Below are 25,594 nucleotides of genomic sequence, written 5' to 3'. Positions count from 1 at the left end.
AAAAAAATTTGAATACAACGGCTAGCAGTCAGCTAGCCGTTGTATTCAAATTCACTATATGTGTCAGTTATAACCGACACTAATACTAATTAATAAATATCCCAATAGCCGTTAGCCTTAATTCATTATATTCTATATTATTCTTGTCAGTTTTAACCGACAAGAAATCCAACACTTCAAAAAAAAATTGGTCAGCCTGGAGCTGGCTAGCTGGCTAGAAGTGACCAGCCCTCCAGCCCTTCCCGATTCTGTGTGGCCCTCCCAGATTCCAAAGCCCTTTGACCTAGCCCTCGGTTGGTGACGGTTTTCGGGCTATTTTCGGCCCTCTGGCCCTCTGGACCCTTCGGTTGGAGATGGCTTAAGTAGCACAATGAATTTTTTTAGCATTAATTTTCCTTGAAAAAAAATGAAATGATGTATGAAATCTTTCTTTTTTTTAAATGAGAATTTCATTAATAAACAAATCGCAGAACATCAAATTCCAGGGGATCCACGCCTAACTAAGATAAATAAACCTAAGCTTTACAAACTGAATCCAGAACCGTCAAGACTGAAAAGAAACACAACAAACCAAAACCAAACGACAAATCAAACATAAAACATAAGAGAACAAGATAAAAGATATAAATTATAATCATACAAGTGAGATAGAATCCAATGGTAAGGACTATGTTATATGAGGTATTTTAATTGTTTTTTAATGGCTTTTAAACCAAAATGGTATATGAGATTTGCATAACTCCTCACTTTGGTCTCAGAGATTTGAAATCAATAGAAGTGGTCCCTAAGTTTGTCTACCATCAATCATTTTGGTCATTTCCTATAAAATTTTGTTAAATGAGGACCAAAATGACAAAAATAACCTCAATTTAATAAACAATGGGCCAAAATGATTTAACAAAAATTGAGGGTATTTTTATCATTTTATCTTTATTTAATGGAGATTTTTCAAACAAAGACAAAAATGATTGATGGTGGACAAACTTAGGGACCACTTCTATTGATTTCAAATCTCATTGACCAAAGTGAGGAGTTATGCAAATTTCAGAGATCATTTTGCTAAAAAGCCTTTTTTAATTAATGTAGAAATGAGAAAAAACATAATATATATATATATATATATATATATATATATATATGTGTGTGTGTGTGTGTGTGCGTGCGCGCGCGCGTGTGAGTGTACAAACACTTGTAATGACAAGTTTTAGAACTTTTATGAAGAAGTCAACTCCGAAATTCGCCGTTATAATCCCATAAACCATTGATTTAAATTTTAACTATTGATTGTCTTTTAAATTTATGTTCCACTCTTCTCACCGAAATTTACCAATGCTTGTTGTGATCGTCTTCCAAGCATAGAGGATGCAATTACAGTTGTTTATATATTCTTTCATATTTTTCACACTTGTACTTAATTATTATAAATTTTTATTTATTTTAAACTCTCCTAAAAATATTATTCACAAGAGTTTGTTATGTTTTAAAAGGGATATGCTATCCACACACTTTATTTTATTTCTCATACACCCCTTGATGATTTATGTCCGTTGATCTTCTTCAATTCATCTGATCCGACGGTCGAAAATTAAAAAGGTGTGTGAGAAGTAAAATGGGGTGTGTGGATATCACACCCCGTTTTACAAATTCAAACGGCAATGTACCTATTGTCAAAGTATAGAGAACATGCTCACGAGGGTTCACATGGTTTTCATATTTTGTCACACTAGTAAATTAATTTTCATAAAGAGGAGGGGGATGAAAGCTGCCAACGGGCCATTATTTTTTGGGAACTTTAATGAAAGCTCCTGGTATTGTTCACTTTAACGAAAAACCACATTTTTACATTAAAAAGTTAATCCTGGTACTATTCACTTTACCCTTTATTTTGTCATTTTCGTTTAAACTCAAAGTTTTCAAGCTATTTTCATTAGTTTTCCTTTATTTTTTTTTGCTTTTATGACTTATTTAGGTAGACCATCAATGTGCCACCTACAATTAACTATAATCTTGTAGAAGCTCGAGTGGCAAAGCGAAAACCTTGACCTCTTATTTTTATTTTGGGTTTTTATTACAAATGATTTTTGAAATTGAACAACCCTACCAAGCTGGTCCTTAAAATTGAAAATTAATCAATGTAGTCATTGAAAATTGATACCGCAAATTAATATGGTCATTCCGTTATAATTCTTTTAAAGTTTCTCTTATGTGCTTATATGTCACAAGTGGATTCCACAAGTCTTATTAAATATTACTATAAAATTAAATAATAAAAAATAGGGTAAAAGACTGTTTACTACCCTCATGTTTCGTGGTTTTCAACATTTATTACATCAAGTTTTTTTCGTCTCAGATTCATACCTAAAGTGTAAATTTTGGAACAGTCTCATACATCCGTTAGTCAAACTGTTAAATCTGCCATTAATTGTGACGTGGCACCCATGTGGACAATGACTGGATGCCACGTGTCATCCACATTTTTTTTTTCTTTCTTTCTTCTTCCTTCTTCCTCCTTCTCCTTCTTCTTCCTCCGAATCTGGGGAAGGTTTTTTTTTTTTTTTTTTTCTTCCTCTTCTTCTTCCTCCTTCTTCCTCCTTATTCTTCTTCTTCCTCCTCCGAATCTGCCCAGATTCAGTTTTTTTTTTTTTTTCCTTCCTCCTCCTCCTCCTTCCTTCATCCTTCCTTCTTCTTCTTATAGATGCTAATATTTAATTATATTTAAGAAACCTACTTATTTACTATTAAAAAAATATTATTTACTATTATTTTTAATATAGATGCTAATATTTAATTATATTTATGAGACCTACTTATGTGACACATAAGCACATAATAGAAAATAGAAATTTTAACGAAAGGACCATATTGATTTGTGACATCAACTTTCAAAGACTATATTGATTGATTTTCAATTTCAAAAACCATCTTGATGGGATGGTTCAATTTCAATGATCATTTGTCATAAAAACCTTTTTATTTTTTATTTGTGTAAAGAGCATCCTCCCTGATCCCTACGGTCTGAACAACAAAAATGAAACAGCAATCGGTAAAAATTGGGGTTAAAGAACACGACAGATTCCGAAGAACATCATGAAGTCCCCGGAAAGGCAAAGTTGTATAAATGCACAACACTATGGCTCAATGTTCAGTGCATCCTTGGTCGAACAAGAAACAAAATCATTCATACAATGCTTGAAATGTTTACCGGCCACCTCTTCTTCCTCTACCGCGATGCCCTCCTCTCCCTCCTCTCCCTCGGCCTCCTCTTCCTCCTCTTCCTCCTCGGCCTCCGAATCCAGGCCCATTTTGTTTTAGTCCTAACGATTGAACTCCCCTCCTCTTTCCACGGTGTTCGTCATCCTCGTCCTCTTTGTACTTAGAGCTGCTTCTAGCCCTAAAAGAAATCTCACGCGAACCTCCAGGTCCGAGCTTAACATCACTAGGGATGGCAGAAACTCGCCGATCATCTCTGAGGGCTGCCACCCTCTCCCCCAGTGGAAGTGATTCCTCGTTTGCAAAAGACTCGCGATTCAAGAATGCTTCTGCATGCCGCTCATCCTTAACTTCATACAATCTATAGAATTTTCAACAAACAGATAGTTAGTAACTCAAGTTCAAGATTGAAAACTCCAAATCACAAACTCGCACAAAAATACACAGAAATCGATAGTGTAGCTTAAGAAAAAATAAAGAAATCAGATTAATGATTTTTGACATGGGACTAGTAAAATTCCTCCGTGTCTGATCATTATGATATTTTTAACACCATAGCCAATACTTGTATGATTCAAACCCACTTTATAAGCGAAATCTCCATGTCCAACACTAAGGTATTGTGTAATCCCTTGTAGAAGGCAGGAAAGAATGAGTTCTAAACAGAAGAGGTTAGATTTCACAAAACCGAGGGAGCTTGGATGTACAGTATCAGTAAAGAGACGTTATGGCGAATGTCTACAAAAGAACAAGAAACCCTCACCTTGGAGTTCGTCCCTTCATTCTCAGTTTACTGTTTTCGTGGCCAGGCTCATCCAAAGATGTCGCTGAGGCATCAGAATCACTCAAATCCGGATCATTATCCTCCATGGAAGGTCTGAAATGTTCCTCTACCAAAGATGGTTGCTTCGTAGAAGGCATAGGGTGTAGAGCCCTATACTCTTGTGAGAACTCATCGATTTCAAAATCCTGGACACGTATCATAGAAAGCATTATAACTGTTAGGGATCATGCAAATTAATGAACGTGGTGCAAGAGTAGGCCCTAGCTTCTCATCAATTTTTTCTTTCTTTTAAATGACAGGACATCATAAACAGAAATGGAGCTATACAGAATATATCCAGCAGTCCACTAAACTAAACAGAACAAAACAGTGCAAGTCAGAATACAGCAAAGCCAAACCCATAGGTATAACCATATAAGAGATCTAGTTCCCATACAAATTGAAAGGAAAAAAAAGAAAAGGCAATAAAACTTTGCTTGTGCAGCTGCACATAGTGCATCAATGGCGAAAAAAAGAGGTGAAAAAGAAAAGGCAATCAAACTTTGCTTGTGCCTCTGCACATAGTGCATCAATGGCAAAAAAGAGGTGACCGATTGAACAACACAAATTATAACATACTATCAAGCATCAAACCCCCATTATAGATCCACAAAATCTAGCACATTCGATGCTACAATCATATAAATGCAGAAACCAATTAGGGAAAAGTTTCGTGAAATTAGTATAGAAAAATTATACAGGAAGGATGGTGAACCGCGTTAACAAAATTTTGTTTTAAATACTCGCTCTTTTTCTACATGAGACAGGTTGAGATTATATTACCTCATTTTCAAACATTTTTCCAAACCGCTCGTCTTTGAGAATATCACTAGCAAGTGCCTTCTTTTTCTTGGCTGGCTTCTTAGTCTCATTGTCATCAACATTAATTTCATTCTCTGCATCTTCATTATCAAGAATACTCTTTGCAAGAGTTCGATTGACCTTGGGCAATTTCCTCTTAATCTGCAGTAAAAAATGGACGTCATGCCTGGTTGAAGTACTTTGGAGAAAGACTCACAAAAAAGGTTAAGTTGCAAAAGTTTTATCGCAGCTAGAAAATAGCACAAACAGTAGAGGATACCAATTTCAAACTTCTCATTAAAAACCATCCTCACCTGATAATGGATGTAGACATAGTATATGCAAATAATATAGAGCTTTAAAGAATTTTAACATGCAGGATCAGAAATCCTTATATATTGTGATTTCCTTGGTCACAAGAGAGAATTTCTTGGAATACATAGAAATTAATGCCAGGCACGTGTATAAATAGACCCATATATATACAAAAATAAATAATCATAGATGAGAATAGCTAACCGTAATTCGCTCTCCTGCAAGTTCTTTCTCTAGCATCTCTCGTTTCCGCTGTTCTCTGTATTCAGTATAATCAAAAGGCTCTGCCAAAGCTTTTGCCTGCCAGAATGTATATACTATAAAATAATGCAAACTTTGTACAATAACTAGAAGTAATCAAAGAAATACCCTAATCGAGCATGGAGAACGTCAATGACTATGAAGATATGCATTCATCACTGACACAAGATTTATACACTAACCCTAACTTTAACACATTAGCTCACTAAATCCTTCAACTGCCCAAAACATGCATTTCAAAATAATATCTATAACCAACAAATTGCCTGTGTGATCTCTTTTCATGTTTTTCATATATGTCCCTGGATTCGCTTCTCCCTAAAAAATGTTTCAACCTAATTGTAAATGAAAGACGGAGGAGGCTATACACAATGAATGATACGAATTGTTGTGTTTCTTGTAGCAATATGGCACCAATTGCTAAATAAAATAAAAAACATACTTACAAAAGGGAGGCTAACCTTTTTATACAACCGATAATCAATAAAAAACCCATGCATGTAAGCTCGAAGTAGATTGGTCCCAATGAGACCAGTCAACTTCAACCTCTCGAGGTCTTCTTTTGTCAAAAATTTGAAATCATCATAAATGGTAGTCTGTTCACCCTCCTCTAGCTCCTCCTGTAAAAAAGAACTCGAACATTAGAATATAACTGAAGACCTCAAACGAGATGAAACTAAATCTATGTAGGGATGTAAAATAAACCCACAGTAAGGTTTTGCAGGTAAGAACACCAATTCGGAGCAGGTCCAAGTTCAGGTATAAAATAAGATGGAATCTGACTGCAGTCCAGAGCAAGCAACATCAACCCACTGCCCGGGAATGTACAAATATCATTAATTGTGCCAGCCGTTGGCTCAATGCTGGTCATGCCTTCACCCTGCAGACAATGGGAATCTACTTAGCAAAACAATAAAATCCAACATCAACCCCAACCACAATATAAAAACATCTACGCCGTTACGCCGTAAAATAAAAATAAATAAATAATGTGTTTTAAAAATGTAATTTCTTACCGTGTCAGGATCCCATATTCTAACAATATGATTATCAGTGGTAATCAACTTTGGCCCCTCAGAGTTTAGAGTTTGATGCCATTTAATGTTTAATATCGGGCTACCATACCTATACACCAACGACAGGGTTTTCAACAGCAAGTTTTAAAAAGAAACAATTCAGACTCCCTCAGTGTTCTAATCATAAAAAATAAATAAAAAAATAAAAAAAACCATAAGGAGGTAATACTCACATGTGATCCTTAACCTGTATAGGATGTGATGAGCGCAAGTCATAGATGAGCACCTGCAAATTCAACCACATGATCGAAATTAGATTTCTGTGGACATATGAGTGAAAGGATTTGGATTCAATCTATAGAAACCAAAATGTAAAATGAAAGTTGAATTCTTTTTTGAACATTGGGCATGCCTCAGACAGGTCTTTACAACTTAATGGGAAAGCAAACAATGTTTCTCGAATATGGAAACCTGATATGCAATAAAATAAGATATGGTGATGCCAAAACTAGGATACAGACACAGATTACAATGTAGGACAATAAGAAGAGATCCGGACTCACTGCAGCCTTTGGCATCACACCAAAGTTTTTCCAGCATAGAAATCACAAAAATTCCAGCATTACTCCAAACATGTGCCTCACATACACCACCATTAATCACATTAACACTATTTTTAAAGATCACAAAGTATCCCCTTTATAGAGTGATTGGCACATGGATCCAGAAAACTGAAGTTCCACATTAATATATTTAGGAACTCTAAAGATGTAATTTGACACCTAATACATTAGTAATGTAGTCATGAAATTGTTAGCTACTCCACAAAAGACTTTACCATGTAAAATCAACACCTACCTTATGCTTGGCAAGTTATCTCTTATCTTGAATCTTGATTACCTTTTTTAATATGAGACGATTACCTCGTTTTCTCTTCAATGCTAATGTTTTTGCCAATGAAAAATCATCATCCCACTACGTCAAGACCATATCCATTTGGACAAATAATTACGCACTCTCTCAAGGAAACAATATTAAGAAACAAAAAATAAATGTTCACCTCGTGTAGACAAAAAGAAGACAATTCACTTGACTTGTAAGAGAAAGGTTTATGAAACATTGTTGACAATTTGACAAACAGTGCCGATTAGCTTCTAAGTTGGTTGGTGCATTTGTTTTTCACTTGAAAGAGTACAGGTCACCCTTTCAAGAGCCACTAGTTTATCTCAAGTTTCCCTGTCCTTACGTGTCACAGAAACAAGTGGCTGTCTTAAGCAATTATATGATTGCCAAGCCTACCCATGCAAACACAGATATACGGAACCAAACAATTGTTCAAATTACATTTTTTGAATCACAACTGAAGAAAACTGCAGTAGATATTGCATTGTTAGCAATGAAAAATATGGCACAGTTTTTAACTTCTGATAACACGCATAATTAAATTAAATCAAAGCTATATCATCACAAAAATGTGAAATTATAGGATAACTTTTTAGTAAAAAGAAAATTGACATAATACCTTTCCACCACTGCTTCCAACAGCCAATTGGAAACCCGTTTTCTCATCAAACTCTAATGCGGTGACTTCCTGCAAATCCAGGAGGAAGTCAGATTAAGGACAGCCATGTCTGATTCAAAGTTGAAGAGAAAATGTAGTAATCAGCGGAAACATAAAAATACCACCAATGCCTATGTCTTAGCAAGTGGAATAGAGAGCAACAGAAAACTTTATTCCCCTGCCAGGCATCTGTTCATTGGACTTGTTAACTGACCAAATCATTTAATCCAATTACAAATGGGAATTTTGGTTTGGTTTAAACTAGGAGACGGCCTCCAAGAGTTAATTTGGACGTGGTTTGGAATTTGGAAACTTGATGGCTAGAAATGAAGCTCTTCTAGCTAAGTGGTTATGGAGGTTTGCATTATGTGCGGGAAGCACTACGGCATTCTGTAATAAATATTAAATATGGGATTTCGTCCAATGGGTGGGACTCCAACTTTGTTTTGACCGGAACTTGTCATAGCCCTTGGAAGGACCTTACCCATGGCTACAACTCATTTATTATGAACTGTCACTTTGTTGTCGGAATGGTGAAAGAATCATGTTTTGGGAAGATACGTGGTTGGGGGATTCGCCTCTCAATCTCGGTTTCCATCGCTCTACAATTCATTTGGATATTGGAACACAGACACTTCTTGCTTTGTGGACTTGTCCAATGGTTGGAGTGAAAAATTAATCACCGCAGAGATGAAATATAAACAAGGTATATCATTTTGAAAAGCCAAAGGTTCAACAGGTTTTTACAATAAAAAGTTAAGTATGACATAAATAAAACAAAAGAGGAAATAGCAAAGAATGCCGTAGCTCTTCCCGCACAAGAGTTGTGAATATTAGCCCCACAAGAGTTTGTGAATAAGTGATTAAAGATGCATTTCCATGTCTATTCTTAGAATTGAAACAAATTACTTTATCTAATTATATAATTCAAGGAAGAATTGGAATTTAAGGTTCAGGAGAAATTTGAATGACAGTGAGGTGTATGAGGATTCTTCTGTTTTGTGCTTACTGGACGGTGTCCATTTTCGCCTGTTCTGTGCTTGCTGGACAGTGTCCTGACCCATTCACCTAGGATGGACTCAAGAAAATGGTCTCTGGATAAAGGGAATTACTCATGCCAATCTGACTAGACTTTTCCCATGGCTCAATTATACTCACAACCATGAGTCAAAACCACACTAGCTCAAACCACTGTTGCACTCCATAACTATTCCACACTTATCCAGGACATTGACTCCATTGCAGAAACCAAGCACACTTCTGTCTGTAGAAAAGAGTATTTACTCTAACAAATATATAAAAAGCCTCTTACCTGGTCAAAGTCACCAGCAGGTGCGACAGCATTAATCCTGCCAGCTGAAGATTTCATTCTCAAGTCAAAACATTCCACGGCACCATCCTCACCACCACAAGCAACAAGACCATGAAGCTTGCTGAAATTTTAAAACAAAATATCCTTAACCTAGACAGCTAAGGAAAAATAACCAATATAGCTATATAAGGGTATCCAGCATGTGTCTGATAACTACAGAATATAATGACCCTATAATAGAAAGAAAACAAAGATCAACAAGCCACCTCCGAGAAACTATATTTAGTGCTGGCGATTGTGTGCTAAGGGAAGAGAGGAATCGCCCCTGCAACCAATGCAAAACTGTTATCGACAGACTTTATAAATTAAGGGGAATTCAAAGGAGTCTATTAAAGCAAGAAACCTGTTCCAAATTAATCCTGTATAATTCTGGAGAAGAGGCAGCACAAAGCAAGTCACAAGACCAGCAATCATATGCAAGATCCCTTCCCATTCTGTACACCCAAGTTAAATAAACTCATTAGACAATGAATACCAAACTTTTATAACTGGTATGATTATATTATTCTGCAAGGAAAAAATTTTGAAATGTCAAGGTAAGATTTTCATCTACTATAAAGAGGGCAGTGGGCACAAACAAAGTACAATTTGGAAAAATGCTAGACATGCAAAACTATGTTTTAAAACAAAAAAAAGTAGATGCAAACATTTTTATGTATTTATTTTACATATTTTTTCATATTTTTAATATATGGGTAGCCTTTCTTTCATGAGTTCGTGGTTTTTCAACTCATTAGATGATTGAAATGGTGTTAACATGATGATTGTAGAGAGTGTAAATCCCACATCCGGGAAATGGGGGAGTAGCCCAACTCCTTAAAAGTCCATGCTAATCTTCTTTACTTTCCAATGTGAATATCTGAATAGTTTCAGGCTCATTTCAAATAATAAAGGAGTGAAAACTACAAAATTTCAAATTTTGAGTGATACAATAAAGGGCACTCTATTTTGTGGTGTGTTCTATGTTAAAAATTCACCAAGACATTTACAGACACACGCAAACACCTACACACTAATCTAAATACAAAAACTTTGTCAAAATCTGCGAGAGTACAAACCATAAGCAAAGCAAAGAAAATACATGGTTTACACAACATTTCATGCATGGCCCATAAACATAAGCAAAGCATAAAAGGAAACCTTGGAATCCGCAAGCTGTAATGCTTTCCATATTTCGCATGTAGATAAACAGAACGGTCAGCACACAAAAACGCAAGCTTTGAATAATCATCGGCCAAAACCTAAATGAGCAAGTAAAGGTTAGGCCAGTATTAATTCAAACATCAAGTGAACATCTCAAGAACAGCACAATACTGTCATTGTTACATAGAAACTATACAAACTTGAATAATTGTGGATTTCAGAAGGAGAAAACAATTTAAAAGGAAACTGTATTTAACCAAGGGGAAAAAGAGGCTGCGCTTATAAGATCAAATAGTAGGGTTTGAGCCCATATGGTGTTCTTAAGTTGCTTAAGAAAGAATACTCAATCAAACTTACAATTTTCATTACTAGTTAATAAAACTTAAACTCTTGTAAGAACAAGTAATTGATTTCTTTTTTCAAGTTCATCAGATTCCATAGAAATGAGCAAGAACGACTGACTGACATTGCAAGCAGTAAGGCAGGTTAAAGTAACAACCAATGGCGCAATATTCAATAATAAAAAATTTGAGAAATTTTCCAGGATAGGAGAACTTGAATGATAAAATATTGATAAAACCAGCCAAAGCCGAAGACAGAGTGGCAATAGACCATGAAAAAGTATTTCAAATACCATTGTTACATCAGATATGAATCCAATTGGTGAAACTAAACTACCTGAAAATCGATTATCTCAGAGTCCAAGTGCCTTTCAAACTTGAGTGAAAGTTCCCTCAGCTCATAAACTTTGACTTGTGGTGGGTAAATACCTGGATTTCAATAGTAAAAAAACACAATTAAGAAAAGTTAGTATTTTGCAACTCTATTTTGCGAACATACACACAAACATACATTCTGTGCAGAATTCCCTTTTGATTGTGAAAATAAAACTACATACCAAACACGACAGAAAGTAAACTTTAAAAGCACCTGCTGCAATTAGAAACTCTCCGTCAGGAGTTGCCTTGATTTTGGTCGTTGCAGTTTCAAACCTCAGATCCTGGATCAAGTCCACTCTTTGCATATAGTCTGAAAATAAACAGTGAATAAAAGTCTCTCATTACGTAAAATTGGTGCTAAAAGCATCTCTATAATTTTATTTTTTTGGGAAATTGAGACAAATTTTAATTGCAGAAAACACAAAAAATACAAGGGCGGACAAGATGTCCACAAAAACAAAACAGAAGTCAGAAAGTTCTTTCTATGGATACAAAGTACTACATTAATAGTAAAGTATGTCAACTTTTAAAGATATAGGCATTAGGAAAAAAGAAACACCTTATCTCAAATAGCTACTGTGTGTATGTATGTATGGTTAGAAAGATAAGTAGAAGGGTCATGTTGAAGGTCTTATTGACAATTATCACTATGTAGAAGCAAGTTTCTTAAGACGGGACCTCTGAAAATTATAACTTATTACAATGTGGAGTTTATTCATATAATTGGCCCGAGTTGGGACCAAAATTGCATATAACTAAATAGACGTTATCCTCACAGAGTATCACTATAAACAGGTTTTATTTTACATAATAAATATTAAACATTTAATTAACAGAGGATCTTTCTATAAGAATTGTTATTTTTCCTTTTAACAGGGATTCAATCTTCACACGCAAATTAGACAACGTTCGGTATAATCCAAAGACCCAAACTGACAAATTTTAAATGTTAAATTTGTAAAGCACATATAAAATTTCAAAAACAAGAGAAAACAAACAGATAGTGCTCTATAGCATCCAATTACTGATCACAGATTCCACCATAATGTTCAAATCATTTTACAAATCCAAAACTTAGCAGCTGAAGTCGAGAATTAAGTAAAAAAAAAAAAGGTACTTTGGTCTTTGCGAAGAGCTCGACGCTTCTTAGGGTTAAGCCAGGTGGCGAGAGAGCGTTGCTGGGAAGCAACGCTGTACATCTTGACACCATTGATGGAGGTCGACTTGAGTTTGCCTCCGTCGTACGCCATGGAACCGGAAGGAATGAGATTCTGATAAACTTAAAGCATAAACAAACAAAAATACAATAAAAAAATATCAACAATTAATCCAAATAGTGATTCTTATACAAAAACAACAAATACTCAGAAATCAAATACAAAATATCATCTCTTTGAGGTTATTTCTCCTATTAATACAATAATTACAAAACCCTGTACCGATCAAACATATAAAAATTAAAAAAAAAATGAAAAACCAAAAAGTGTGTACCTCGGGATTAAATCGGTGGTGGTTTGGAGAGGATAGATAGTTAGGTGGGAGGAACTCGTGACAGGAGGTACGGCTGGCGGTGGCCGCGGCGGAGAGAGAGAGAGCGTAGGGAGAGACGGACAGCGGCTCCTCTCTATTACGGAGTGGGGATGTGGTGCGGAGCAGCAGACGATTACAACACTACGTTTTTTCGGTTGAGGGTTTAGGGTTTATAACACAAACCGACCCATTTCTATTTGACCCGGAACCAACTGGAAAGAACCCATTCTCCTATCCGTATCTGTTTAACAGGACTTGTCCGGATCGTGTAATCCAGACCGTCCCCTCAAATCTTGCGGTCACAATTTGATTTTTCCTTTTTTGGGCTGGTTTCCCGAGGAACGACGTCGTACTCCGAAACAACGTTTGTCGTCCCCCCTTTTTCATTTGGCCTTCAGGCGCGATTTCTGTGGGAGTGGGTTTGTGATTTTTATTTTTTTATTTTTATTTGAGTCTGAGTTGGTTTGTGTTTAAAACACTCACTTTTGAGTGTTTTCAAGAAAGCTATTTTAAAGTTCGTCTTAACATCAATTTTTGAAAATACTCTTGCAAGGATTCAAATCTGAAAATTTGTTTTTTTAATTAAAATGTAAGATTCAAGTAGAAGACCAAACAAAGATCTTAAGATGTAACATTGTAAGTATGTTACTACTAGGTCTTTTTTTACTCATGAAATAATACAAGCTTGAGAAAGGCTCAAATAAGGCCCAAGGAAGGAACATAAGACCAAGACAAAGGGACCATTGACCAGCTCAAAAAAACTGGAGGAAATAGCCTCGAGCGCTATAAACGACCGCTCAATGGTCTGATTTGACTCTCAACAAGTAAGCCGAGCACCTTCTTATAAAGTACTTTCCGACTATGTAAGGCAAGTTGGCAAATTGACAACTTTATAGCACGAAGTCCTAGGAGCCAACCTACTTAGACACTAACCCTAAGCCATGTGTGCACCATCCAGCCTATGAAGGGACCTTAAAGGTTGTCACACCCACTGCTCGAGGTGTGTACCTTTGATTCAATAGGGCCGAACAAGGCACTCGGTACACATTGGCCCATGAAACCATGCAATTAGGCATGAACAAATGTCACTTCATCGCTGCATGTCGACTGAAGAGCAGAGTAGTACCCAACAAGAGCAGAGGAGTACCCAACAAGCTATGTCGACATATCTGGTTCATTATATGCAAAAGCGATGGAATACTTGAGCCCAGGGCTTTTGAGGCTCATTGAGGGCCTATATAAGGGGAATGAGCACCTCTTATCAACGGTCGGACACAAGAAAGAAAAAAAAGATTAGACTCTTACCGAGCATTTTTTGTAACCAATCTTCAATATATATACGAGCACTACAATGAACACAGCCAGTTGTAAGGGGTGAACTACTTAATCCTTGTTGTCAAGTTATTACAATTTTAATTACGAGCCCACCAAGGACCGACCGTACTGGTCTTTGTTAGCCTCCCATCTTTTAACGTTAACAAAGTATATTTGTTTATGAATAATTAAACGATCTTTGTTTCAAATGATTTTTTGTAAGGATAATTTTTTTAATGAAGATTACGAAATTGAACGATTCCAGTTATAATTTATAAGGTGAATTAAACAGAACAACGTAGAGACTAAAAGAGACCTAAAAAGAATTAAACAGAAGGACACGATTTGGGATAATTTCCAAAATAGAGTCCAACAAATTCAGGAAATCAGGATCATGGCCTGATTAGAGTCGGAATGAATTTACCAAGAGACTACGGTCACAAACCATTACCAATAGCTATATTTGTAGGAGAGGATGAGTGAGTCTTCGAAATTCGTAGCTATCTCTCGTTGCATATCTCTGTATTTGCAAGGCATCTGAGTCAACTAATGATAGATATGTGTCGATGCAACGTCAAAGTTATAAGGAATTGAGATGGATTAAGCAAGCATGTGGATGTCTACTCTGTGGGTGCTCGGTGTTGATTACCGTTTGCATATCAAAACTGAGAGCACATGAAATATCAACGATATCTAGATTATATATCAATGACTTAACGACGACATCTTTATTGTGTGTTGATAACTAGTAGGTTGTAATTGACACATGAAATATCAAGCGAATTGCTGAAAAACAAAAGAAAATGATGTATATGGTCAGGTACATTGCTGGGACTTCCTGCAGTGAATACACAGGGACAGCCAATATACGAATGTAAGTTTCAAAACAGACTTTAAATATGAATAACATCAACTAATGCACTGGGACAATATCATGCGCTGCAAGACGATTTAAGATGAAAAACAAATCATATTCTAAACAAGCAAACGTGCAAACAACGTGCGAAAGGAAATAGATTCTTGTTGATGACGGGTTATAAAATAAAAAGGCAGAAGAATGGAGTGTTTAATCTACTCATTATGCCTCATGAAGTAGGATTTTGAGTTGCACAACCCATATAACACACAGGCAGCAAAGGCGTAAGCAGAAGTGGCTCTCAACTGTGCACGGGGAGGGGGAGATGTGATGCGTTGGTGAGGCATCGCATCAGCATCTGGTAAGTTGGAAGTGGGAGGGAAAGGGAACTTAACAAAACTTCCCTTGTTTTTTGGCAGTGCTTCGTTTGGTTGGTGGACCTCTGGTTCACCAAGTCATGAACTGAGGTTTGAGATCTTTAACAAAATCTCGTTTCTCATAAAAATAAAAATAAAAAAATTCAAAGAGAAGAAAAAGGAGAGATGCATCATGCAATTACTCGCAATCTACGGTTGCAGGACGGGAACCTACAAGTCTACAAGGATGAGAATCCATCTAGAAAAAGTCAAGCATAGATACTGTCAACAAGGCGCTTAAAGGACCAACAACAATCATAAAGGAACAAAGCACCAATATGCAGTAAAGAGGGCGGCAACTAATACCCTGAGTATGTATGTCCAGTTTGGTGATTCTATTGTCAAAATAAAAGCTCCACAACACGTAACAAGAAAGCTTTCATATCAGGAACTCAATATAGGAAAGAATATGACAAGTAGAAACAGTCACATTGAAGATTGAACGCTAAGGAATCAAAATCAAACTGAACTGAATATGTCGAAAAAGAAAAGCAAAATCGAAAACAAAGACAATAGGAAGGAACCAGAAGATAGAGTAAAAAAGAGGTTAGACAACCAAAAGAAAAATCAGCTTGTTATGGAAAACGAAATATGCACTATTCATCAGTGATTATACTATGCAAGGAAAGCCTAAAACGAAAAGAACATAACTTCTATATACATCAAAATAATATTTCTACCGAACCAGTGAGGTCTTCCACCTCCTCGCCAAGCCATCATATTTCTCCCTTGCACCTCTCCCATCCTTATAGTAGGCACTCTTCAAGCTCGCCATAGTCGATTCATATATGTTGATCCTTCTATCAAGCATAACATCAGCATTCCTCTTCAACTCCGACAACCTATCTAATTTACAAAGGCCCAAAAGCAAGGCATTGGCAGCCGCGTCAAGAGGCTCGACGTTGCTTTCAAGCATAGAGTTCCAAAGCTCAACCCCCATTTCGGGGTCGTCCCCATCAAAAAACATGGTGATGGCCGCAGCAAAATTAGCATGAGTCGGAAGCCACTCATTCTTCACCATCTCCACAAAAAACTTACCGGCCTCGCGAACCTTCTTGTTCTTAATCAAACACTTAAAGATCGCATTGTAAGTGAAAGAATCCGGAAAAGCACCATGAAAAACCATCTGATCAAGGAGCCTAAACGCGTCATCGATCTCATTGCAATCACACAACAATCCAATCATAGCATTGTACATTGACAAATTAGGCATTAATCCATTACCAACCATAACATCCCAAATCGAAATCGCATTCGTTGAATCCTTTTGCTTAACAAGAGTATCAAGAGCGATGGAAAAGAATCTCAAACCTGGCAAGCAGCCATTCTTCTTCATCACTCTCAAGAACTTGACAGCCTCCTCCGCTTGTCCCCCATTCACCAGCGTCGCCAAAAACGCGTCGTAAGCCGCCACGTTCTCCAGTCCCCACCCAACTTTCACCACCATCTCCCCAAACGTAGTCTTCGCCTTCGCCACCTCCCCTTCCTTCTCCAGTCCTTCAAGTAAAATGGCAAACGAATCGCCATCCGGACCATATTCGGGCTTCGATTTCATGGTCTCGAGGAAGTCCAGAGCCCTCTCAACGCCTCCGTCTGCGCGGCACATTGCGCTGAGGAGGGAATTGGCGGCGACAACGTCTTGTGGGATGTCATATTTGTCCATGACTTGAAAGGTCATGACGGCGTCGTTGAACTTCCCGGCAGCGCAGTAATTGGAGAAGGCGGCGGCGAAGGCGGGCAACGAGAGGGTTTTTTCTTGTCGCATCGAGCGGATGGCGTCCCACATGGACTCGAAAAGCCGGTTGCGGCCGAGGACGTCGACCATCAGGTTCCAGGCCTGAGCCGAGTGCTTGTGGGCCAACCCGGCCCATTGGAAGAACTTTACGGCGGAGAAGGGGTAGTCGTAGGAGAGTTTGAGGACTTGTATGACGACTTCGGCACTGGGGATGATTCCGGTGGAGGCGAGGGCGGCGCCGATTTGCTGGGGTGAGGTTCGGATTAGGATGTCGAGGAAGACCTTGACGGCTGATGAGATGGATTCCGGTGAGATGGGGATTTGCGAAGAAGGGGGAGGGCGAATTGAGTGCGGTGGTGATATTTCATTCTCCGCCATGCCCTCCTCCATGTTTACCTTGAAGATGATGTTGGACGAGGACCTCTTTTCACTTTTTCCATGTTGATAACTTATTATAATTCGGTAACTTGACCGAAACATTAATCCTAAATATTTTGAGAATTATTATTAGCACTTTAAAATTTTCATTTAACATCCTAAATTTTTTATAATTAGAAAGAAAAAGTGTAGAATGAGATTTTTGAAGAGATAATAACAATTCCTAATATTTTAAAAACTTTTATTTACATTTACATTTTTACCATATTGGTATAACTTCTAAGAGCACTTACAGTGTTGCTAGGCTCCCCTGGGCTAAGGCAACCAATCCCCTAAAATGAATAGTAATTACCTCTATTGAACAGTAATTGTCTAAGTGCATCTTCATCCCTAAACTGAATAGTCAAGACAATTCATTATAAAATATTAGTATTTTTTATTTTATAAAATAATTTTATTTTCATTATAAAACAATTTATTGTATTTTTAATTAATTTTTTGTAATTGATTGTATTTTTAATTAATTTTTTGTAATTGATTGTATTTTTAATTATTTTTTTATAATTTATTGTATTTTTAATTATTTTTTATTAATATTTTTTATTTTATTTTATTAGTGGCTGACGTCAACCTTGTGTCATATCCCTTAGGTGTTGGGGCGTGGATTTATGCCTGGTGGAGAGCCCGAGCTCACCTAGAGCCCAAGCTATTTGAATGGGTTGGAGCTAAGTGTTGGGGCATTAGGTCATTAAACAGCCAATTCCCAAGGGAATTAGGGCACGCTAGAAATGCTCTAAGGTGTTATATGTCATGCCAAAAGGGGATATACATAGGATCAAGTGGTCTCAAGGTCACTGGAAAGCCAAAAAATATTGTGAAGGTCTTCTGCACACTGTCCAAGCATTTGGGTGAAGTGTCAATTCAGCCCCTAAACTATCACCTCAATGAAAATTAGGTTCCTGAATTATTTTTTGGTAAAATAAATCCCTAAATTCATTAAAAATTACTAATTTCATCTCTACTATCATATTCAAAGCTATTTTATCCATTTTTTCATCAACTTAAGTAACTTGACACATTTTAGAGTGTAATACCGTCATTTTCTCGCCTATAAGCCCTTAACATTTCATATAGGTTGGGAATCTAACATCTAATCTACCTTTCAAAGTTAACTCTATACACTATTTCTTTATGAAAAATTACCAATCTATCATCCAATGTATATCACATGCAAGTAATGTAACTTAAATTAACAGAAAATTGAATATAGTAGCTTCGAATCTAATATTAGGGATGTAATTGATAGATTTTTATAATTCAATGACTGATTCTTCTAAAAAAAATATAGTTCAGAGACCTAATTTTCACTCAGGTGATAATTCATTGACTAAATTGGTAATTTACCCAACATTTCGTGTAGGTTTTCTGCTAGGCATATCTTGACAACATTTGGTAGGCTGCGTCGACTGCATTCAACAAATGCTCTAGATAACACTTATCAGATTGTTTCAACATATGTCGATGTCTGTTGACATTTGCCCAACATAGTTCAGCGAAAACAAGCCGACTGTTTGACGAAATGCCTTAATGAATAAATTGAAAATGTTTTTGCGCATTTCCCTTTCTGTATCTATCTAAAAAATTTGAACCTTTAACATTAGGGAACTTATGATTCTAATGTGTGATCCGTTACTGATGCCAATTTATGTGCTTATTTCATTAAATATGGGTTGTTAGCATTCTTTTGTTGTATTATATAGTATTACGATATAGTGGTATTCCTCTTAACTTGTAAGTGAGAGGTCTTAGGTTCAATTCCCGTTAAAAACGAAGTTTGAGAAGAAGTTTCAGATGAGGAAGGATTGTGATTCCTCTATATCTAATGAAGAGTTGGATTGCTATCCAACAATGTTGTTGAGTTGATGAACATGAGTTGATTAATTCAAACTGCTGGAGTTGATGCTGACTTGGGGAGTCATTTGGCATGGATTGTTGACGTGGAGATACATCTTGAATATTAAGTTTATCACATACAATAACCAATAAGCTAATGCCACATGCACCTCTACATTCTATCATCGTGTTTATCTTTACTAGTATAAAAGGACATCACATTTCACAATGGGAGGTTAATGTCGTTTATCAAGTCTAACTTAGATATTCAAGAGCCTTTTGTTGATCGTTTCTTGGTTTAACTTAGTTGTTCTCATAAAGGTCTTTAGCAAAGACCCACTTACAATTGAGTCGTCGACTCGACATTGCTTTGCAGGTTTTAGAGGTCCTTGAGTTGCGTTTCACCTATAAATGTAACTACTACGGTAAATACAAAGATCAAAAGTAAAATCGTGTATTTGTATGAAATACGGTTGTTTGTATCATACTTGACCAATCCCGAAACTACTGAGCACCGGTCAACGTTATACCGTCAAGGACCCAGAAGAGTTTCCCTACAACCAGGAGGCCAATCACAGCACGACACGTGTCGACATCAGAAGTCAATCATAGCGCGACACGTGTCAACATCAGAAGCCAATCACAACACGACATGTGTCAATGTCAGAATGAAACTAGAAACTTTCTTCTATAAATAGAGATCATTCTTTCACAATATTTCCTAATGTCATTTGTACTAAATCATTCACTAGTACTCACTAAAGGAGAGTTTGAACCTATGTACTGTGTAAACCCTTCACAATTAATGAGAACTCCTTTACTCCGTGGACGTAACCAATCTGGTGAACCACGTACATCTTGTGTTTGCTTCCCTGTCCCTATCCATTTACATACTTATCCACACTAGTGACCGGACCAATCTAGCGAAGGTCACAAACTTAACACTTTCTGTTGTACCAAAGTCATCACTGATTTTGTGCATCAACATTTGGCGCTGTCTGTGGGAACGACACTTAATCCCACTATCTTCAGCTTTGTCAAGCTGGTTTCCACCATTCGTACACTCTCTTTTGACCAAGTATCCCTCTCCAACATGGGGAGCGAAGAAAGCCACAACATACAGAATGACACCCTTCTTGCACCTAATGCGAAGCAATGAAAGAAGGAAAGAAAGAGGGTTACTTTTCAAGCTAAAATCGATGAGCTAGAAGCTCAAAACAACAAGAAGGCAATGAAGAATGAGGTCTTCCAGGAGTAGTATGAGAAGCTATTTGAGACCCTCCAGGAGCAATGAAGAATGATTCAACTTGGCGGGTTCGAGCAAATAGGCGTTGGGCCATATTAGACACAGAACCTGCACACTGAACACTGAGAGCCAGAGAATCCTTAACAGCCAACTCATCAGACCATTTGGAAAGTAGTCTGTTATCTTTGGAAGTGAGAAGGTTCCTGGCCACTACCGCAGCGGTCATATAATTCTTCATCACATAGTCCTCAACGGTAAGATGACCAGTAAGGGATAAGAAGGATAAGCGCCATATGTTGTCTTGAAAAGGCATGGCTGCCTCTTCACCAAAGTTCAAGTTAAAACGACGGTCGGATGGGCCAGACATTCTCAGAAATGATGAAGGAGAAATGAGGTGCAATAAATCTCTGAAGTAAAGGGAAAATTCTACAAGCAATAACTCTCTGAATGTACTCTTTGCACACAATTGGTGCCCTTATAAAAGAAAGGGCAATAGGGACGTTGGTTCAAAAATCGAAGAAGCACCACTCTCCGAATTTCGAAGAGGCACCACTCTCCGGATTTCGAAGAGGCACCATTTTCCACACGCAACATCAGCTCATCGGGTACCACAGATAACTTTGTCAAAGATCTCTGACAAAGTTTAGACACATAAATTTTGAAGGTCCAGCTACCCTACTATTACCCACAAGGGTAAAGGAACATCACCACTACTTGATAACTAGAAAGTCCCAATGTGTGTCAACCTCAGTGCTCCGTGGCAAGGTAGACTGGCAAAAATGTCCAACCTTTAATCAGATTCGAGAAAACACTCCCAACAAGATTGCTTGCTCAAAAATTGAAGAGGAACCACTCTCTGAATCTCGAGAGCCAGACTCCCAATAGGATTACTTTCTCAAAAATCGAAGAGACACTACTCTCCGAATCTCAAGAGTCAGACTCCCAACATGATTTCTTTCTCAAAAATTGAAGAGGCATTGTTCTCTGAATCTCGAGAACCAGATCCCCGACATGATTGCTTGTTCGAAAATCGAAGAGGCACTGCTCTCCGAACTTCGAGAGCCAGATTTCCTTGGATAAAGCTTGTCTGCAATCTTCATACGTAACATCAGCTTTCTAGATACCACATACCACTTTTTCAAAGCACTCTGACAAAATTAAAACATGTGAAGCTTGCAGCTCCCACTACATTGCTATGACCAAGAAGAGTAAAGGAATAACATTATTACTTGCTCAAAAATCGAAGAGGCACCGCCCTCCGAATCTAAAGAGCCAGACTCCCAATAGGATTACTTTCTCAAAAATCGAAGAGGCACCGCTCTCCGAATCTCAAGAGCCAAACTCCCAACAAGATTGCTTTCTCAAAAATCAAAGAGGCATCGTTCTCCGAATCTCGAGAGCCAGATCCTGGACAGGATTGCTTGTTCAAAAACCAAAGAGGCATCGCTCTCCGAACTTCGAGAGCCAGATTTCCTTGGATAAAGCTTGTCTATAATATTCACACGCAACATCAGCTTTCCAGATACCACGTACCACTTTTTCAAAGTGCTCTGACAAAGTTAAAACACGTGAAGCTTGCAGCTCCCACTACATTGCTATGACCAAGAAGGGTAAAGGAATAACATTACTACTTGTTATTAGGGAGACTCCTATATATGTCGACCTCCATCCTTCACGGACAGGCAGACTTGCAAAAATGCTCAACCATTCCTCATATCTGAGAGGGCACTCCTAACGAAGCCTCTCGAAATACTCAGTTTTCTTCCCCCCAATAACACCTATGCAAATCAGCCACACCAGAGCAAGAGTATCTTATATCATTAGGGTCAAAAGTAAGAGTATCCCATATCATGCTTTTTCCTTGTCTTTTCATTTGCCCTTGTTCTTACATGCAAGACAAGGAGAAAGAGAGCAATTAGTTAGCACTTGGAATCAAGCTTCCAGTCAGGAACTGACTGCCTGAAACCTCTTGCCTGATTACTTACCTGGCATTGCTCTCGAGTACTCATCTTTAACATCTTATGCTTCCAGAAAAGATACCACATCTGCCTAAGGAGCAGATAGGGTAAGTGAGAATGATACAAGGAAGCATGTGCAGACAAGCGCAACAAAACACATGTCGATTCATCCATTACTTCGTCAACAACAAAAGTATCCCATATCATCAAGGTCGAACGCATTCTTGATTTGATGGACTTGTTTTGACCCTCAAATTCTTGAGTCGACCTTATACTCTGGATGAAACCAGAAAACCTTCCAGCCTAGTTCAAGAATAAGCCTGTTGAAAGTTACTTCTTCAAAAGCAAAAGTATCTCATATCATCTCTTCTCCATTTGCTTCTCCTTATCCTTGTTGCTGTTTACGACACAAGAAGAATGAGAACAATCAACCGGAAGCTGAAGTCGAACCTCCGATTCAGGTTACTTGCTTGGAAGTCTGGTTGCTTACCTTGTCTGTTACCTCTTTCGGCAAATCTCCTAACTCGGCGACTTGGGGGACTCCTACTATAGGGTTTTGTATCGCACTTGACCAAGCCCAAAACTACAAGTAAGCTTTAAGTGAAATTGATACATTACCTTGTGCATCTTCATCGGTTAAAGATACCACCCCTAGATGGAGGAAAAATACTTCCAGAGAAGATGCCACATCTACGTATGAGACAGATAAGGCAAGTGAAAATGATATCACACTTCGGTACTTAGAAGTTTCGTGATTACTCAATGACTTGGATCTTGCAAGTCCCTAACCGAGGAGCTTCCCTCACTCGGGAACTTAGGGAAGCACTGTTTGTACCATACTTGACCAATCCCGAAACTACTAAGCACCGGTCAACGTTATACCATCAAGGACCCAGAAGAGTTTCCCTACAACCAGGAGGCCAATCACAGCGCGACACGTGTCGACATCAGAGGCCAATCATAGCGCAACACGTGTCAACATCAGAAGCCAATCACAACACGACACGTGTCAATGTCAGAATGAAACTAGAAGCTCTCTTCTATAAATAGAGATCATTCTTTCACAATATTTCCTAATGTCATTTGTACTAAATCATTCACTAGTACTCACTAAAAGGGAGCTTGAACCTATGTACTTGTGTAAACCCTTCACAATTAATGAGAACTCATCTACTCCGTGGACGTAGCCAATCTGGGTGAACCACGTACATCTTGTGTTTGCTTCCCTGTCCCTATCCATTTACATATTTATCCACATTAGTGACCGGAGCAATCTAGCGAAGGTCACAAACTTAACATTTTCTGTTGTACCAAAGTCTTCACTGATTTTGTGCATCAACAATGGTCATTGAAGGAACTACATTAAAACTGTCGCATTTGTAGAAACAAAGAGGGTATTAGGATTTGGCATGTCAATAAACCTAAGGAGCAACCTCAGATTCCTCAACGTGCCACTGTACGTGCCCCTCATGCTCTCCCACGTGGGGACAACTCGCGCCGACACGCATAGGAGTTATGTCGCTAGAAAGTTCCCCAAACTTCACCGTGGTCACCGTCGACACATCCTCAAGTGGAAGGCCCGTGTACCCCACACGCAGGCATTGCAGCTTCCATGTGCAGTCATGTGTGCAAGTATAAAATGTACTCGCCTTCTTTGCGAGTTCTTAGGGCTGGTTTGGTATTGCTGTGCTTTGAAAAAAAAACTGCTTCTTATGTTCTGTGAGAATAAGCTCATTTTTGCTGCTTCACGTTTTCAGTATTTTTTTTCACCCAAAAATGTGAAAATAAGCTGTTTTTAAGTGTTTACCAAACACCTTTTTGAGCTCACCTTTTTTTATACCCACTTTTTTATAAAAGCACCTCAGTACCAAACTAGTACTAAGAATCAGCTGATTTTCAAAGCTCGAACTATGCTGGAATGAGCTTTTTCTTTAGTTAATTCTCTTCGCGTGATTTTTTATGTATCATATTGTCTGGACCCAAATTTACACCATCGACCCAATTAATCAAGGTCGTTGGATGATTAGATGTTTTTCTTGACATTACTATTGTTTTTTTTACCATAGTAATTATCTTGAAAATATCCTTAAAAGTGTGGAATGTCGTGAATATTAGAGTCCTATCCTGCATGCAAACCACGGGGAACGATACTACAAGAATGTAGTTAATATTGAATGATCAGTATGTGGATATGCCATTTGGAGTAATCAAAATGAAGTGATGTGATGGAATCAGTTGGTTTTGCAGATAATGTGAAACTGTCAACCATGATATTTTAATTACCATGCATGCATGGATAAAGCTTATGAAGAGGTGATGGGATAAGTAGCACCACCGAATATCCTTGGCATAATCTAGTTACACAGATTGCATTGGGTTGTTACAAATTATCTCGCCATTTTGAACGATGGTGATGACGTAATTAGATTGAATCTTTGAAAAGGAAGGTCGTGATAAGGATGGGATTAAACTTTGATTGATGGGATAAGGCCTAAGGTGTGGGCTTAGGTGCATAAAAGATAAAGTTTTCAGAGTTTCGTTTATTGTGATTATGCATGAGATAAGTGCGTGGTCAGCAACAACAATTAAAGATTTGGAATCACAGTGCAATTGGGATTGTTTTCCACGACTTAGGTATGCAGGTCTCTATAAATACCAAGTGGCAGTCATCTCATTAGCAGTCCAACTCAACAACCTTGAGATTTTTTTATTTTATTTTTCGCCAACACATTTTCAGTTTGGATAAATAGCAATGTGAAGGCAACCGGCGAACATCTTCAGTTTGGATAAACAACATTGTTGCCGTAGAATCAGCCGATTGCGAAGCACCTTCAGTTTGGATAAACAGCACTACGACGAGGCCGACTGGTTATTTATCCAAGTCTCGGTCGAGAAGGATTTTCAAATCTTTATTGGCAAATGTCATCTCATCAGCCTTCTCGACGAAATGAGATGTTACCAGGTTACTACATTCGGCACCCTGAGAGTCGAATTTGATATTGAATTTCGCAGAACTAGCAGCCTTATCTTCAGGCTCTAGAACTCGA

The 25,594-nt window shown here is 37.8% G+C and overlaps 2 protein-coding genes across 3 annotated transcripts; both read right to left on the bottom strand.

Moving 5' to 3' along the window:
- Window positions 1-3,093: 3,093 nt before the first annotated feature.
- LOC103431614 (uncharacterized) lies at window positions 3,094-12,898 on the bottom strand. Of its 2 annotated transcripts, none has more exons than XM_070823341.1 (17): window positions 12,713-12,898; window positions 12,339-12,500; window positions 11,433-11,531; window positions 11,181-11,272; window positions 10,500-10,600; window positions 9,703-9,793; window positions 9,566-9,624; window positions 9,300-9,420; window positions 7,949-8,017; window positions 6,660-6,712; window positions 6,427-6,535; window positions 6,120-6,290; window positions 5,872-6,030; window positions 5,354-5,449; window positions 4,817-4,996; window positions 3,974-4,179; window positions 3,094-3,571 (listed from the first exon to the last, which is right to left on the bottom strand). In XM_070823341.1, the coding sequence occupies exons 2-17, from the start codon at window positions 12,469-12,471 to the stop codon at window positions 3,199-3,201; spliced, it is 2,112 nt and encodes a 703-aa protein (XP_070679442.1). In that variant the 5' UTR covers window positions 12,472-12,500; window positions 12,713-12,898; the 3' UTR covers window positions 3,094-3,198. The 2 variants fall into 2 exon arrangements, with proteins under 2 accessions (XP_070679442.1, XP_070679443.1); XM_070823342.1 differs by having other exon boundaries at window positions 12,339-12,492; window positions 12,713-12,888.
- Window positions 12,899-15,868: 2,970 nt separating this feature from the next.
- Window positions 15,869-17,524, bottom strand: LOC114825591 (pentatricopeptide repeat-containing protein At1g77360, mitochondrial-like). Its single transcript, XM_029104369.2, has one exon. The coding sequence runs from the start codon at window positions 17,460-17,462 to the stop codon at window positions 16,014-16,016; it is 1,449 nt and encodes a 482-aa protein (XP_028960202.2). The 5' UTR covers window positions 17,463-17,524; the 3' UTR covers window positions 15,869-16,013.
- Between the last annotated feature and the right edge of the window lie 8,070 nt (window positions 17,525-25,594).

Source organism: Malus domestica, chromosome 06 (genome assembly GCF_042453785.1).
Source record: "Malus domestica chromosome 06, GDT2T_hap1".
Taxonomy (NCBI): Eukaryota; Viridiplantae; Streptophyta; class Magnoliopsida; order Rosales; family Rosaceae; genus Malus; species Malus domestica.
This window is presented reverse-complemented; position numbering and strand designations above follow the sequence as displayed.

Excerpts from the sequence above, each read along its gene's own strand:
- LOC114825591 (XM_029104369.2), bottom strand. The coding sequence starts at position 17,462 with ATGGAGGAGGGCATGGCGGAGAATGAAATATCACCACCGCACTCAATT.
- LOC103431614 (XM_070823341.1), bottom strand. The coding sequence starts at position 12,471 with ATGGCGTACGACGGAGGCAAACTCAAGTCGACCTCCATCAATGGTGTC. Across the intron at positions 9,421-9,565 it reads CTAAATATAGTTTCTCGGAG|CAAGCTTCATGGTCTTGTTG; the intron begins GTGGCTTGTTGA and ends TTAAAATTTCAG. Across the intron at positions 6,536-6,659 it reads ATACAGGTTAAGGATCACAT|GTATGGTAGCCCGATATTAA; the intron begins GTGAGTATTACC and ends GTTGGTGTATAG.